The sequence below is a fragment of the Mesoplodon bidens genome, assembly GCF_964165515.1.
Source record: "Mesoplodon bidens genome assembly, chromosome: 1".
In the NCBI taxonomy this organism is placed as follows: Eukaryota; Metazoa; Chordata; class Mammalia; order Artiodactyla; family Ziphiidae; genus Mesoplodon; species Mesoplodon bidens.
Window position 1 is genome coordinate 48,866,103 of NC_138176.1, and position 14,737 is coordinate 48,880,839.

The window sequence follows — 14,737 nt, forward strand, 5'->3', positions numbered from 1 at the left end:
TGATTTGAAAGTTTAGATAAATAACACCCTCTGTCTTGAAATGGAACAAGGGGATATCCCTAAATAAAGGATGCAATCCTAAATGATTCATCTTATTTTTCCCCCAATGGCAGCTGAATTTATTAGCCATATTGCTAGTCCTGAATGAAGTTGGTGAATTCAAGTAGTAAGGCACTCATATGCGAGGTCCTGTCCGAGGGGCGCAGATAACACGCAAATATAAGCCAGCAGGACACCTACTCCCAAACCGCCTCTCCCCGTCCCGGCATGTCTGATAAACTGCCCACCTCCTTATGTAGCACAGCCTGGGAGGCTGTGTTGCTAGTCTGTATGTTTCTGGGGTGCACGCTGTGCATCTCACAAATCCCTATTCGTGGGGGTCTGTTGTGGGCTCCCAAACAAGCACATATGGAGGGAACTGGATCAGGTTACTTGGCTTACTTAAGTTGATCAGAGCCTATTTTGTTTCCCTTGAACTCGGGGACTACTGTTTCACCATTCCTTGACCCCTCGCCTTACCCCAGGCACACCCAATGTTCCTTACACCCCACTGCTCCTCTCTTTGTAGTAGAACATCCTATTGTTCTACTACATAGAACATAAGGTATTGGCCTTATCACCTGCTTTAATTTCTTTACTCTTGGTCCTTCTGCTGAGTGTTAAGAACCTTCAGCCAGAGGAGTATCATTATCATCTCTGCCTTTCCTACACCTAGCAAGGCTTTGGCACAGAGAAATTGTAAAGTAAAAATATAATTTGTGAAGTTTTAATTCTATTGTGTTCTATTACTAGCAATCATTTTAGAAAATTTTTGTTAACAACAATAATACCACCTAAAAATGAACTTCTTAGCCATTCATTAACCACATATGGGACATCTATTCCCTGCCAGCCACTGTCTAGGTGTTCCATACTCACTCTTTAATCTTTACAGGTAGGCAGTATTATCCTGTCTTAAAGATGGGGACCCTGAGGCTCAGACTAGGCTCAGTCCTAGGAAGGGGCAGACCTGAGATTCAAATAGAGATCTCCCTGGCATGACAGCCAGTGCTCTCTACCTAGACTGTACAGAAATCACTCCTAGAGAGAGGTTTTCAACATCTAAACCTACCCTCATCGGTGGCAACCCACTGTCCTTAGGAGAACATGCAAAACCCCTAAGGTGGCAGCAAGCCACTCTGCTTGCTCCGGCCCTGCCTCATCTTCATTCACCCTTGTCCCTTCCCAGCTCAGGTCATCCCAGTCACTTGCTCTTCTTCCAGTTAACTGATGACATCCAGTGCTTTCCTGACTCAGGAGCTTCAAACATTCCCTCCCCTTAGTCAAAACCACTTCCTTAAAATACTTTAGCCCATATTCCTCCTTCTTCAGATTTCAACTTAAAGATCACTTCCTTGGAGAGGGCCTCTGATCTGCCCAAATTAAAGTCTTCCTCTTGTTATAATCTCCCGTTATACTTGTATCTTCCCTGTCTATTGCTCTTTCCAAGTTACAATGATCTATTTATCTGTGCACTTATTTAATGTATATCTCTCCTTTAGAGTAAGCTACCTGAGAGTGAGGCCCATGTCTGCTGTGTTTACGATCGTGCCCCTAGCTCCTAGCACAGGATCTGAGGCACCCTGGGCACTTGATGCCTATTTACTAATGAATGAATGAGTAGATAAGTGGATGGAAACACTACCTATCTCTTCAGCTGCTGACAGTGTGGGTCCAAATCCCATGGCACAGGTCATGAAGGTAGGACTGACTCACTGATGACCAATTATTGGCTTGGCCAATTTAGAATTTAAACCAAAGGCTCTTATGATTCTTTACTTCAGGTTCAAGGTAGATTCTGGTCTACTGTGCACAGAAGGGAATTGCCTTGTTTCTTACCTGTATGTGATCTTTGTATAGAGATGCATATAGTTCCTGTCCTTTTCGTCTGTAGTTCTCGATACATGACACGAAGTCCTGGAGAAGAGACAAAACAAATCACAACTAATAACAGCTGTGATTTTAGATAAAAACTTCTCTACTCTGACCAGTTGTTGGGGGAAGTAAGAGTTACAGGACTTGTTGGTCAAATCAATCACAACCTCATGAATACATGTACCACCTATGCTGTTACAATCACATACACACTCACATACATGTTTATGGGTTACTTCCACTTCCAGCTACGATGAACTAGCTTGTAGCAGATAAATCTTCCTCCCAAGAATAACTAGAAAAGCTAGAATATAAGAGATAAATTAAAATGGAATTCTAAAAAATGTTCAAGTAACTCACGTTTATGGAATAGTGCACCCAACAATAGTAAAATACACATTTTTCAAGCCCCCACAAAATATATACCAAGACAAACTACATGCTGGACCATAAAATAAATCTCGACAAATTTTTAAAAAATTAAAACCTGCAAAATATGTTCTCTGACCATAACAGAATCAAACTGAAATCAATAACAGGAAATCTCCAAACACTTGGGAAGTAAACAATATACTTCTAAATAATCTATGGAACAAAAAGTAAGTCTCAAGGGAAATTTTTAAAAATACATAGTACAGTATGTATCAAACTTTGTCATATAGCTAAAACAATACTGAGAGAGAAATATATGTCACCAAATGCATGCATTAGAAAAGAGTTAAGTTTTAGAAAATCTGAACAGACCAATAACAAATAGGGAGATTAAATTAGTGATCAAATACTTCTCAAAAAAGAAAAGCCCAGGACTGGATGGCTTCACAGGAGAATTCTATCAAATATTCAAAGAAGAATTAATACCAAACCTTCTTAAATTTCCAAAAAATAGAAGAAGAGGGAATACTTCCCAACTCATCATATGAGGCCAGCATCACTCTAATACCAAAGTCAGGCAAAGACACCACAATAAAAGAAAATTAAAGAGCAATATCCCTGATGAACACAGATGCAAAAATCCTCCATAAAATACTGGCAAACAGAATTCAACAGCACATTATAAGAATCATATACCGTGATCAAGTAGGATTTATCCCTGGGATGCAAGGATAGTTCAATGTATGCAAATCAATCAAGGTGATACATCACATTAACAGAACAAAATTTTTAAAAAAACATCATCACACAGTTCATTATATATATAAGTTTTATGCATATATGAAATTCAGCCCTTAAAAAGAAGGAAATTGTGCTGTTTGCAACAACATAGATGAACCTGGAGGACACTATGCTAAGTGAAATAAGCCAGAACATTGCATGATCTCACTTATATATGGACTCTAAAATAGTCAAATTCATAGTAGTAGAGAGTAGAACGGTGGTTTCCAGGAGCTGGGGAGAGGCAGAAATGGGGATACGTTGATTACAGGATACAGAGCTTCAGTCATGCAAAATAGTGAGTTCTGAAAACCTAATGTACAGCATTGTGACTCTAGTTAACAAGATTGTACTATATATTTGAAATTTGTTAAGAAGTTAGAACTTAAGTGGTCTCAGCAGAAAATAAAAGGTAACTATGTGAATTACCTTGATTGTGGTGATTATTTCACAATGTATATGTGCATCAAAACATCAAGTTGTGCATCTTAAATATATACAATTTTACCCTAATAAAGATGAAAAGATTTTAAATTAAAATATTTTTAAATGATGTAATCTTAAAATGTTTTGTATCATAGAGCCTATCTGAAAAAAAAAAAAAGAGTAAAAATTTTAAGTCAATCTAAGATCCCACTCAAGGAACTAGAATAAAAGAGAAAAATAAACCCAAAGCAAGCAGAAGGAAGGAAATAATAAAGGTAAGAGCAGAAATCAATGCAAGTAAAAACAGGAAAACATGGAGAAAATCATTGAAACAAAACTGGTTCTTTGAAAAGATCGATAAAACTTACAAACCTGTAGAAATACTGACAAAGATAAAAAGAAGACACATATTGCCAATATATAGAATGAAATAGAGGCTATCTCTACAGACCCTGCAGACATCAAAAAGATAGCAAGGGAATATTACAAACAACTACATACACGTAAATGTGACAACTCAGACTAAATGGACAAATTCTTTGCAAAAACATAAATTACCATATCTCAACCGATATAAAATAGATCATTGGACTAGACTATAAGTTAAGGAAATTGAATTCATAATTTAAATACTCCCCCAAAATAAATTTCCAGGTCCATATGATTTTGCTTGAGGATTTTACAAAATATTTAAGCAAGAATTAACATAAATTTTACAAACTATCTTCCAGAAAATAGAAAAAATTGGTACACTTCCCAATTTGTTTTATGAAGCTAGCAATACCCTTATACTTTTACACCACAACCAGACAAACAGAGTACAGGAAAATAAACCTATCTTTCATGAATAGAGATGCAAAAATTCTTTTTTTTAATTTTTTTAACATCTTTATTGGAGTATAATTGCTTTACAATGGTGTGTTAGTTTCTGCTGTATAACAAAGTGAATCAGCTATACATATACACATATCCCGATATCCCCTCCCTCTTGCGTCTCCCTCCCACCCTCCCTATCCCACCCCTCTAAGTGGTCACAAAGCACTGAGCTGATCTCCCTGTGCTATGCGGCTGCTTCCCACTAGCTATCTATTTTACATTTGGTAGTGTATATATGTCCATGCCACTCTCTCACTTCATCCCAGCTTACCCTTCCCTCTCCCTGTGTCCTCAGGTCCATTCTCTATGTCTGCGTCTTTACTCCTGTCCTGCCCCTAGGTTCTTCAGAATCAGTATGTGTTTTTTTTTTTAAGATTCTATATATATGTATTAGCATACAGTATTTGTTTTTCTCTTTCTGACTTACTTCACTCTGTATGGCACTCTCTAGGTCCATCCACCTCACTACAAATAACTCAATTTCATTTCTTTTTATGGCTGAGTAATATTCCATTGTATATATGTGCCACATCTTCTTTATCCATTTATCTGTCAATGGACACTTAGGTTGCTTCCATGTCCTGGCTATTGTAATAGAGATACAAAAATTCTTAACAAAATATTAACAAATAGAACCTAGCAATGCATAAAAAGAATTACATACAATGACCAAGTAGGTTGATTCCAGGAACACAAAGCTGGTAAATACCCCAAAAGCAATCCATATAATCTACTATATTAGTAGGTTAAAGAAGAAAATGACATGATTACATCAAGTGACGCAGAATAGCATTTGACAAAATTCCACACTCATTCATAATAAAACTCTCGGAAAACCAGGAATAGAGGGGAATTACCTTAACATAATAAAGATCATCTACACAACCCCACAGCTAACATTATATTTAATGTGAAACAATAAATGCTGTCTCTCTAAGACTGGAAACAAAGCAAAGATGTCTGCTTTTACTGCTCTCATTCAACAAATCGCTGAAGTTCTTAGATTTTACACCAAAAGCATAAAAGAAAAAAAAATAATGAATTGGATCTCATTAGCATTAAAAACTTTTGCTCCACAAAAACCCACATAAAAATGATGTAATAATAAGCTACAATCTAGGAGAAAATATTTGCAAGTCACATCAATCAAAGGACTAGTATGAAGAACTCTTAAAACTCAACAGCACAAAAGACAAAAATCCCATTAGAATATGCACAAAAGACAGGAATAGACATAAAGAGGTCATGCATATCGCAATGAAGCACATGAGCACTATGTTCTACATCATTAACCATTAAGAAAATGAAAATAAAAACCACAATGAGAAATCACTACACACCTATCTGAATGGTTAAAATTAAGAGGTGACAACACCAAATGCCGGTGATGATACAGAGCAACTTGATCACTCATGCACTGCTGGTGGGATGTATGGTACAGCCACTCCAGAAAACAGGTCAGTAGATTTGTTTTTAAATCTAGGCAACTACCATAGTATCCAGCAGTTGTAACCTCTGGGGATTTATCACAGTGAAATGAACACTTATACTCACACAACAACCTGCATCTGAATGTTTATAGAAGTTTTATTCATAATAGACAAAAACTGGAAACAACCCAGATGACCTTCAATAGGTGGATGATTAAAGAAACTATGATACATCCATACCATGGAATACCACTCAGCAATAAAAAAGAATGAACTGTTGATACATGCAACAACCTGGATGAATCTGAACAGAATTATGCTGAGTAAGAAAAGACAATCCCAAAAGGGCAACATGAGAACTTCTTGTAGTGATGGAAATGTTCCTTGTTGTGATACTGTATTACAGTTTTGCAAGACGATACCATTGTGGGAAACTGGATGAAGGGTACATGGGATCTCTCTGTATTATTTCTTGCCATTGCATGTGAATCTACAATTTGCAAAATAATCATTATATGTAGTCCTCACCACTAGGAACTCATAGAAAAAAAAATCTTCACTTAAGAATGTCATTGATGGGGCTCCCCTGGTGGTGCAGTGGTTGAGAATCCACCTGCCAATGCAAGGAACATGGGTTCAATCCCTGGTCTGGGAAGATCCCACATGCTGTAGAGCAAGTAAGCCCATGTGCCACAACTGCTGAGCCCGCATGTTGCAACTACTGAAGCCTGTGCACCTACAGCCCGTGCTCCACAACAGGAGAGGCCACCACAATGAGAAGCCCGTACACCACAATGAAGAGTAGCCCCCGCTCACCACAACTAGAGACAGCCCATGTGCAGCAATGAAGATGTAACCTAGCCAAAAATAAATAAATTAAATAAATAAATTTATTTAAAAAATAAATAAAATGGAAAAGTAAAAGGGTCCTGCTACATAGAAGTAAAACTTTGAAAAAAAAAAGAATGTCATTGATAAAACAGTACAAATGATTAATTTTATGGAATCTCAGTCTTTGAATACAGTCTTTTTTAATAGTCTGTGTGATAAATGGGAAATCTGCATAAAGCACTTCTGAATACCAAAAATCATGATGGTCATTTCAAGGAAAAGCACTTGTATAACTGTTAAGAGTTGTGAGCTGAACTAGTTGCTTTTGTCATAGAACATCACTTTTATTTGAAAGAATGACTGACAGACAAAACTAAAGTTATGAAGACTTGGATATCTGGCAGACCTTTTCTTGAAAATGAACAAAGTGAACCTGTCATATCAAATAAAACCACTGACAGTATTTTCTGCCTATGATGAAATTTGGGCTTTCAAATTTCAAATATTAGAATGTTGAAAAGCTTGTACCTGCCTCTGTGAGCCTGACAGTTTCTCAGTAGATAAATATTTTTCTGATAAGATTGGTGGTACATGAATATGATTTTTCCATATTGCATAATGAAACATGTCAATGTTTGGGAGATCTCGTTAACTCAGGGAACCAATATTCTCATTGTATGTTACTTGCATGCTCCAAGGCATGTTATAAATCATGTATGGGTTAAAATATCCATTCAAAGTACAAGATAATCCAATACATTTTACTGTAACAGAGTACAAAAATTTCACTGATAAAAGTTTCAAGTAACCTTTCAGAAACTACTACTTGTTGAATTTTGGTGTAGTATCAAAGAAGAATAACTATAATTTTCTGAAAACTCTATTAAAATACTCCTTTCTTTTCTAACTACATATCTGTGAAAGACCAGATTTTCTTCATGTATTTCAACCAAAAAAAAAAGTATTACAACTGATTGAATAAAGAAGCAGATATGAGAATCCAGCTGTCTTCTACTAAGCCAGATAGATATTAAAGAATTTGCAAAAATATAAAACAGTACTAGTCTTTTCAAAATTTTTTGTTTTGAAAAATATAGTTATTTATTAAAGATGCTATTTATGCTTACATATAATAGATTTATTATTGCTATCTTAAAATGAATAAATGCCTTATTTTTAAAATTCTGTTTTAATTTCTAACACGGTAAATATCAATAGATACAATTGATATAAACAACAGCTCTTTGAAGTCTCAATAATTTTTAAGAGAGTAAACAGGTCTTGAGACCAAAAAGTCTTAGAACTCTATGAAAATGTTGGTCAACTGCTATGAAAGTGAATGAACTACTACTTCCTGAAAAGACACGGATAAATTTCACACAGTTTGGAATGAAATAAGCCAGAAAGAAGAGCATATGATATCTTATTTCACACACATAAAAGTAAAATGCGGAAAACTGACGTATGATATTAGCTGCCAGGAAACTGGCTACTTTGGGGGTGCTAGAGACTAGAATCGGGCATGGAGTGGGGGGTGCTTCTGGGGAGCCGTTAATGTTGTTTTTTTTTTTTTTGCGGTACGCGGGCCTCTCACTGTTGTGACCTCTCCCATTGTGGAGCACAGGCTCCAGACGTGAAGGCTCAGCGGCCATGGCTCACAGGCCCAGCCGCTCCACGGCATGTGGGATCTTCCTGGACCGGGGCACGAACCCATGTCACCTGCATCGGCAGGTGGACTCTCAACCACTGCGCCACCAGGGAAGCCCAATGTTGTATTTTTTTAATCTGGGTAGTGGTCACATGTTCACGCCATTAAAATTCTTAAATTTGTATATTTATGATTGGAACACTTTTTTTCTATGTGTGCTATACTTCAATAAAATAAAAAAGTATTTACCAGCAAAGACTCAAAACTATGGAAACAATATAATTTTTAAAAACCCCAGTTACTGTTTTGGAGTAGTGGAAATAGGGTGATTTCTTTCTTTCTTTCTTCTTTTTTTTGTTTACAAAATTTTCCTTAATATTGCTGTTACACGTTTATACACATTTACAAGTAACAATCATTATGAGCAGCGCAAGTGACATAAAATGCTGACAAATTTGACTAATTTTACATCAAATTTTACATCTAAGGCAAAAGCCCAGTCTTTTTTCTAATATGATGCTTTGGATATGTGCGGCAGGAGAAGAGAGCTCATGGGGGAACTTGGACACAAAGCAGCCCCTGTCAAACAACGAATGTGCTATCTCACCGAAGAACAGGCCTGGTATGGATCATCCCAGGGGGTTAAGTGGGGGAGTTTCAGGCAGGGACACTCGGGCAAGATATATGAAAAGATATTCAAACTTTCATGCTGTTCTGAGTGCTGCTAAATCAGAGTGTTTCACGTAGAATCAAAGTCCAGACAGCTTGGTTCCTGGCCCTTACAAGCCACATTCCATGGGCAAATCACTTAATATTTCCAATTTGATTTATCATCTATAAAATGAAGGTAATAGTACCTCCTCTGTCTAGTCCAAAGAGATATTATAAAGATAAGATGAGACAGTGAAATGAAACTTCATGAAAGGGTCACCCAGAGACTATTTGGGTGTAAGTCATGGGTAAGATCAGTTGAAAAATTTGACCTAGATGGTCTCTTCTGAATTAACAGTTATAGAAAATGCTGTATGATTTCAGTTATATATCATATTTACTCTTCAAATAAATACCCTATCTACAATAGCTGCAGCCCAGTGTTGTTTACACCCTTGTTCAGATATTCCATGTCTACCCTCAAATTTTCTCTCTGTTGTTAAGTTCAACAAATAGTCATTGTCCACCTACCATTTTCCAGGCCCTGCAGTACAAAGACGAGCCCCATATCTGCTTTTGTGGAGTCCAGTAGAAGAGCATATAATTATGTGTCGACATGGCCAATGTTGAGACCAAGCTATGTTTGGGACATGGTGACACAGGTCACAGTCAGCACAAAGAAGAGGAGACCATGGTGTTCAGTGAAGTCTCCCGGGTTGAGATGCTGCTTTAGCTGAATCTTGAATGAGAGGTTTTAAATAGAAGCCTGATGTGGTCCCATTAGCATTTTTGCTAACTCGCTCTGGTAGCAATTTGAAGGATGGATTTAATGAAGACAAGACTAAAAGTAGGGAGCTCCCTTAGACGACACTATCATGACAGCACAAGTGAGGGCTCACAGGATGGAATGGGTGAAGGAGAGGAGTCAAATTCAAGAACAACATGGAAAATAAAATTGGGATAAACTGGTGACTGTATGAGAGGGTAAGAATTACTCTAAAATTTCTAGTTTGCCTAATGGAACGAATTAAATTAGATAAACTAAGAAAAATTAATAGATATCACAAAAACAAGAGAAAGAGCAAGTTTAAGCGATATGAGGACATGTTGAATTTGAAGCGTCAGTGGTACAGCTGGACATCCCTGGGAGAAAGCTCAAGTGAAAGTTCCAAGTTCTATACAGATCTGTGAGCCCCCAGCAATCAAATGATAAATAAACCCTGAGAGATGATAAGATGCCTCATGGAGAGTACGTGCAGAGAGGAGCTTGATGAGTCAAGGTCAGAAACCGGAGAACACTAGCAAAGTTTAGGATAGGAGAAGAAAGGTTAGAAAAGTTTAAGGAAAATCAGAAAGAGAAATGTCATGGAGACCCAGGGCTGTTTAACCACAGTGAGTGCATCAGAGAAGTCCTGTAGGATGAAGCCTGAAAATGTCTTGGATTTGCCTATAGAAATTGGTCTTTGGTAATTTCTACAAGTTATTTCAGAGGAATGATTAGACGGCAGCGAGTCAACTAGAAATTTGGAGATAAGGAAATGGAGATAATGAATACTGCCAACTCATTCAAGAAACCTGAATCTGAAGAAGAGAAAAAAAGAGATGGGAGTAGGGCCATGCAATATAAGAGGAATGATACAACCCAAGTGTATTGCTAGGCTGTGGGGAGCTTGGCAGTAGATGGGAGAAGGTTGAAAAGCAAAGGGAAGAGGAAGGCGGCACAGGTTCCACGGGATAAGAGAAGAGAGGATGGAATCAGCAGCCCATGTAGAGGCTTACCTGAGCCATGAGGAAGGGCTCATGCTTGGAAGCTGGATGGAAGGACTTGAGGATGGGTGCAGATGTGGATGAGTGTGTGAGTGGAACACTAGAGAGTGAGGTGCTTCACACTTGATGGCTTCCAGTTCCAGGGTAGAGTAAAGAGGAAGATGGCTCTGCTTCCCCTGAGCGCTGAGCAGGGATGAAGGCTTGGAATAGTGGATTAGGAGGATGGGAGAGGGACCTGACCAGGGACCTAACCTGATGAGTTATATAAAAGTGTTGATAGTCCAAATATTTGTTATCCCTTGGTCCATTCTCTCAACATTACATCCAGTTAACTAATTTGCACATAGCACTTTACAGCTGACAAAGGAGTTTCCATATGCATTATCACATTTAATATTTAGCCACCTGACAAACCTGTATTATTATTATCCCCATTTTACGGAAGAGGAAGCTGAGGACAAGTGAGATAAGTGACTCCAACAATACGGGAGTTGGCAGTGCTGGAAGATGACTTCTTGGATTCTGCCATCACGTGAGTCTCTCCCACGTGGTTTCCACCCTGTGTGTTGCCACAGTGCTAAGCAAACATTACTTTGCAATTGTTTTTGAGAGCTTTCATGCCCTGAAAAGTTGTCACACTCAGGATGTGGAGACAAGAGGAGGGCGGCTCAAGGGCAGAGGCCCATCTGCCTGGGCAGCAGTGAATATGGCACATTGATGGGAGACAAATTCAGAGCAAAGCTCTGCATTGCTTATTGGAGCAAAATAGCCTTTGCTTAGCAACTGCCTGTGTGTTAAACAGTTTGAGAACCTTTGAAGTAGGACCAAGGGCCTCAGAAGGCCGTTTGGAGATTTGAGAGGGAAAGCAGATCTGGTTTAAAGAGCCTCTGCCTTGCTGTCCCAGTGCCTCCTTAGGGAAGGGTTTGGCTACAGAACACAGATCAGATCTTGGAATGGGGAACAAGGCACAGCCTACCTGGAGGGTCACCTTTAAGTGAGCTGACCTCAGCTTGATGGTGCCCAGCTTTGCCAGGGGCACCCCTGGGGCTGGCCAGCTGCTGGTGACCCTCCTGCCCAAGCTCTCCCACAGGAAGTGCCTGCTGTCACTGATGACAGTCATTACATTGTTTGTTTAAAGCATCATTAGTCCTGTAATTACAGTTGTATGGCCTAGCCAGAAAGGAGAAAGACCAATATCTAAACACAGCCTCTCAGATCCTGCTTGGAAACTTAGTACCAACATTACAGTTGTACGTCCTGGACTCTCCAGCCAAGCATGGCACGTGTCGGGTCTGGAACTAAACTCAGTAGTAAGAAATGCCACTGTATCTACCATGTGCTGACACATATGCATGTCATTTTAATCCTTTGTCTCACAATTTTCACTGCTAGTCACTTACACTAAGGAAATCATAAGATATATGCACAAACATTCACTGGACAGTATTTTCCACCATCTTATTTATAGCAGCATAAAATGAAACAATGTAAATATAAACACATGAAGGTATGGTTCATCCGTACTGTAGAGCATTATGCAGTCACCACAAATTATGCTCACAAAGGGCCACCACTAGCCCATACAGCACCTTTGTGTCCCCTTTGGGCAGATGCCATCCTGGACCTGTTCGGATAACTTGAGTAGTGGGACAAAGGCTGGATTTCAGCTTCTTTTTGCCACGTTGGCCAGATGCCCTTGTGCATAACCTACACAACTGTTCACGGCAGTCCTGGTGTCAAAAAAGTTTTGATGATATGGAACCAGGTTTTTGATGTACTGAGATTTTTTTTTAAAGGAGGTTAGAAAATAATATGCTAACAATAACAATTAAACGTGTATAGATTTTGCATGGAAAAGAAAAACTGAAAAAAAATATAGGGCTTTGGTCGTTAGTGCTGTTTGCCAAATATTTCCAGTTCTCTCCTCCTGTAGCTACATGGCATGATTCACCCTTCCTGCCACCTTTGAGCCATAGGTGAGGCCAGGGAGCCGTGTGCCGAAACTTTAAGGGCTCATGCTGTTTGCTAAGCTCTTTTTTAATTGCCATGGCAGTGCTCAAAGTTCTAGACAACGGCTACTCCATGAGCTGGTATCACTGGGCGAGGTTAAGGCTCAGAAGACTCCCAACCAACTCACAATGCACGTGTAGCACAGGTGAGAAATAAACCTTTGCTATTTTAGGGCAATTAGTTTTGGGGGTGTTTGTTACTGTAACATAACTTTTCCTGAATAATACACACACCAAAAATGTCAGGAAGGGTTATAGTGGAATTGCATTAAAATACATAAAATTCATTTGGATTCATATTTGTGATCTGTGAAAAAAGATCAACAGAGCTAAGTGAAAGCAAGTGTGAGATCAATTAAATATTATGAGCAAAAAGCTCAAACAATTTGAGCAACAAGATAAATAACAGGCTTAATGGATTATAGCCCAAATTATAAAATAAATACACTGGTCACCTCTCCTCCACTGATGCAGGCTGGATTGGATTAACAGTGTCATGTAGTTGGCTGGCAGTGAGCAACCGAGGAAACCATGTCTGTGCGAGCCCTTTGTCGTGATTATGTAACTGGTAATTATCAAGAATACTCTTCTCTTTCCCAGCACGCCTCCTCAGGGCCCCAGGGCAGAGTGCAAAGCCTGCAGAGGCAGTGCTCCACATTACAGCGGCTGGTTCCCCGCCTGAAGCCCCCCAAGAATAAGCTCCTCAAGGACAATGTCCATCCTTGTTCCCAAGGGTCTGGCAAATGGAGACAATAGATGAAAGTCTGAGAGACTGAAATGAAGCTCATAGATTTTGGCACTCCTCTGAGCTAAATTCTCTGCAGCTGGTCACTTCCTGCCCAGAGTAAAACACTGCTGATGGTCAGATATAGGGCCAGGTGATAAGATTTCTGGGTCTGCAAAGAACAAAGGTCAGGAGCTGGGCAGTGCTGGCCCTCACTTCCACTGCCACGTTTAAACCTGTCTGAAATTCAATGTTTTCCTGGTTGTGAAACATTCAATAAACAGATCACATATGCAATTTTTCTATTTTGCCTTCTCTACATAAGGTTAATATATCTGCCTTCAAATATAAGTTCTTACTGGAGACCTGGCTTTAGTTAAAGGATAGAAGCAGTTAATGAGAAAACAATGAAATGCTTTCCCTGTTGGTTGGTAAATCTTGTATAATACCTACATGTATACCCGTAAAATGTTAGCAGTTCGTTATGAAGGTAAACAGGAACCAAGGGACAGAACGGCCTGGGTCTGCATCAAGCCATAGTCAAGGTGTCTTTGGAAGATATCTATTTGGACGACTCAGGCCAGGAAATGCTCTTTTTTCTCCAAGTGCCCAGATAATTGCACTTTTCTCTACTGTGGAGACATAGCCCCTGGATTCTTAATAAATGTCAAGCAACACCAGAGTAATAATCATATTTCCAGCAATAATGACAAACAACTGGTGCTTGGAGTGGGTGAAGAGGGACCAGATCACCACAGCGCAATTCATCTCTTGTTAAATTCACTCACATATTAATTTCTAAGATGAACAGTGGTTTCTAATTTGTCTTTTTTGAACTGTGCTGTTTTTATTAAATTCAATTGTCATGAGACTGACTACTTTCCCGTGTAGCAAAGGACAAAAGCTTTGGAACTGCAGGTACCAGGCCTTCTCTAAGAAGCCAGCTTCCCTCCTCTTTTTCTCCTTCTTGGGCATCAGAGCCTCTGTGAGACTCAGACGGATGGGAAGCATCACCACACTGACCTTTCCTGAACTCAGCCACATCTCCTCAAGTTTCCGTTATCGTCTTCCTTAGAGGTGAGGCTCGTGGAGACACAGACTTCCTCGGGCAGGATCAGAAGGTTAGGAATTACGAGAAGGGGTCTGGATGAGAGATGAATGTGAGGATCTACCTTGGAGGACTGCAACATATGGAAACATTTTCCCCTGAACACATTTTGAGACTTGAGGCTGCTGTTACCAACTGACTCATGTTCCCCACAAATTCGTATGTTGAAGCCCCAACTCCTAGTACCTCAGAGTATGACTG

The 14,737-nt window shown here is 39.2% G+C and overlaps 1 protein-coding gene across 1 annotated transcript in view; it reads right to left on the minus strand.

Annotated features, from left to right (window-relative positions):
* Positions 1 to 14,737, minus strand: part of WDFY4 (WDFY family member 4) — a 276,626-nt gene that overhangs the window by 103,438 nt on the left and 158,451 nt on the right. Inside the window, exon 40 of the mRNA XM_081247758.1 lies at positions 1,879 to 1,956. Within this exon, the coding sequence (XP_081103884.1) occupies positions 1,879 to 1,956 (78 nt within the window). The remainder of the gene's footprint in view (positions 1 to 1,878; positions 1,957 to 14,737) is intronic.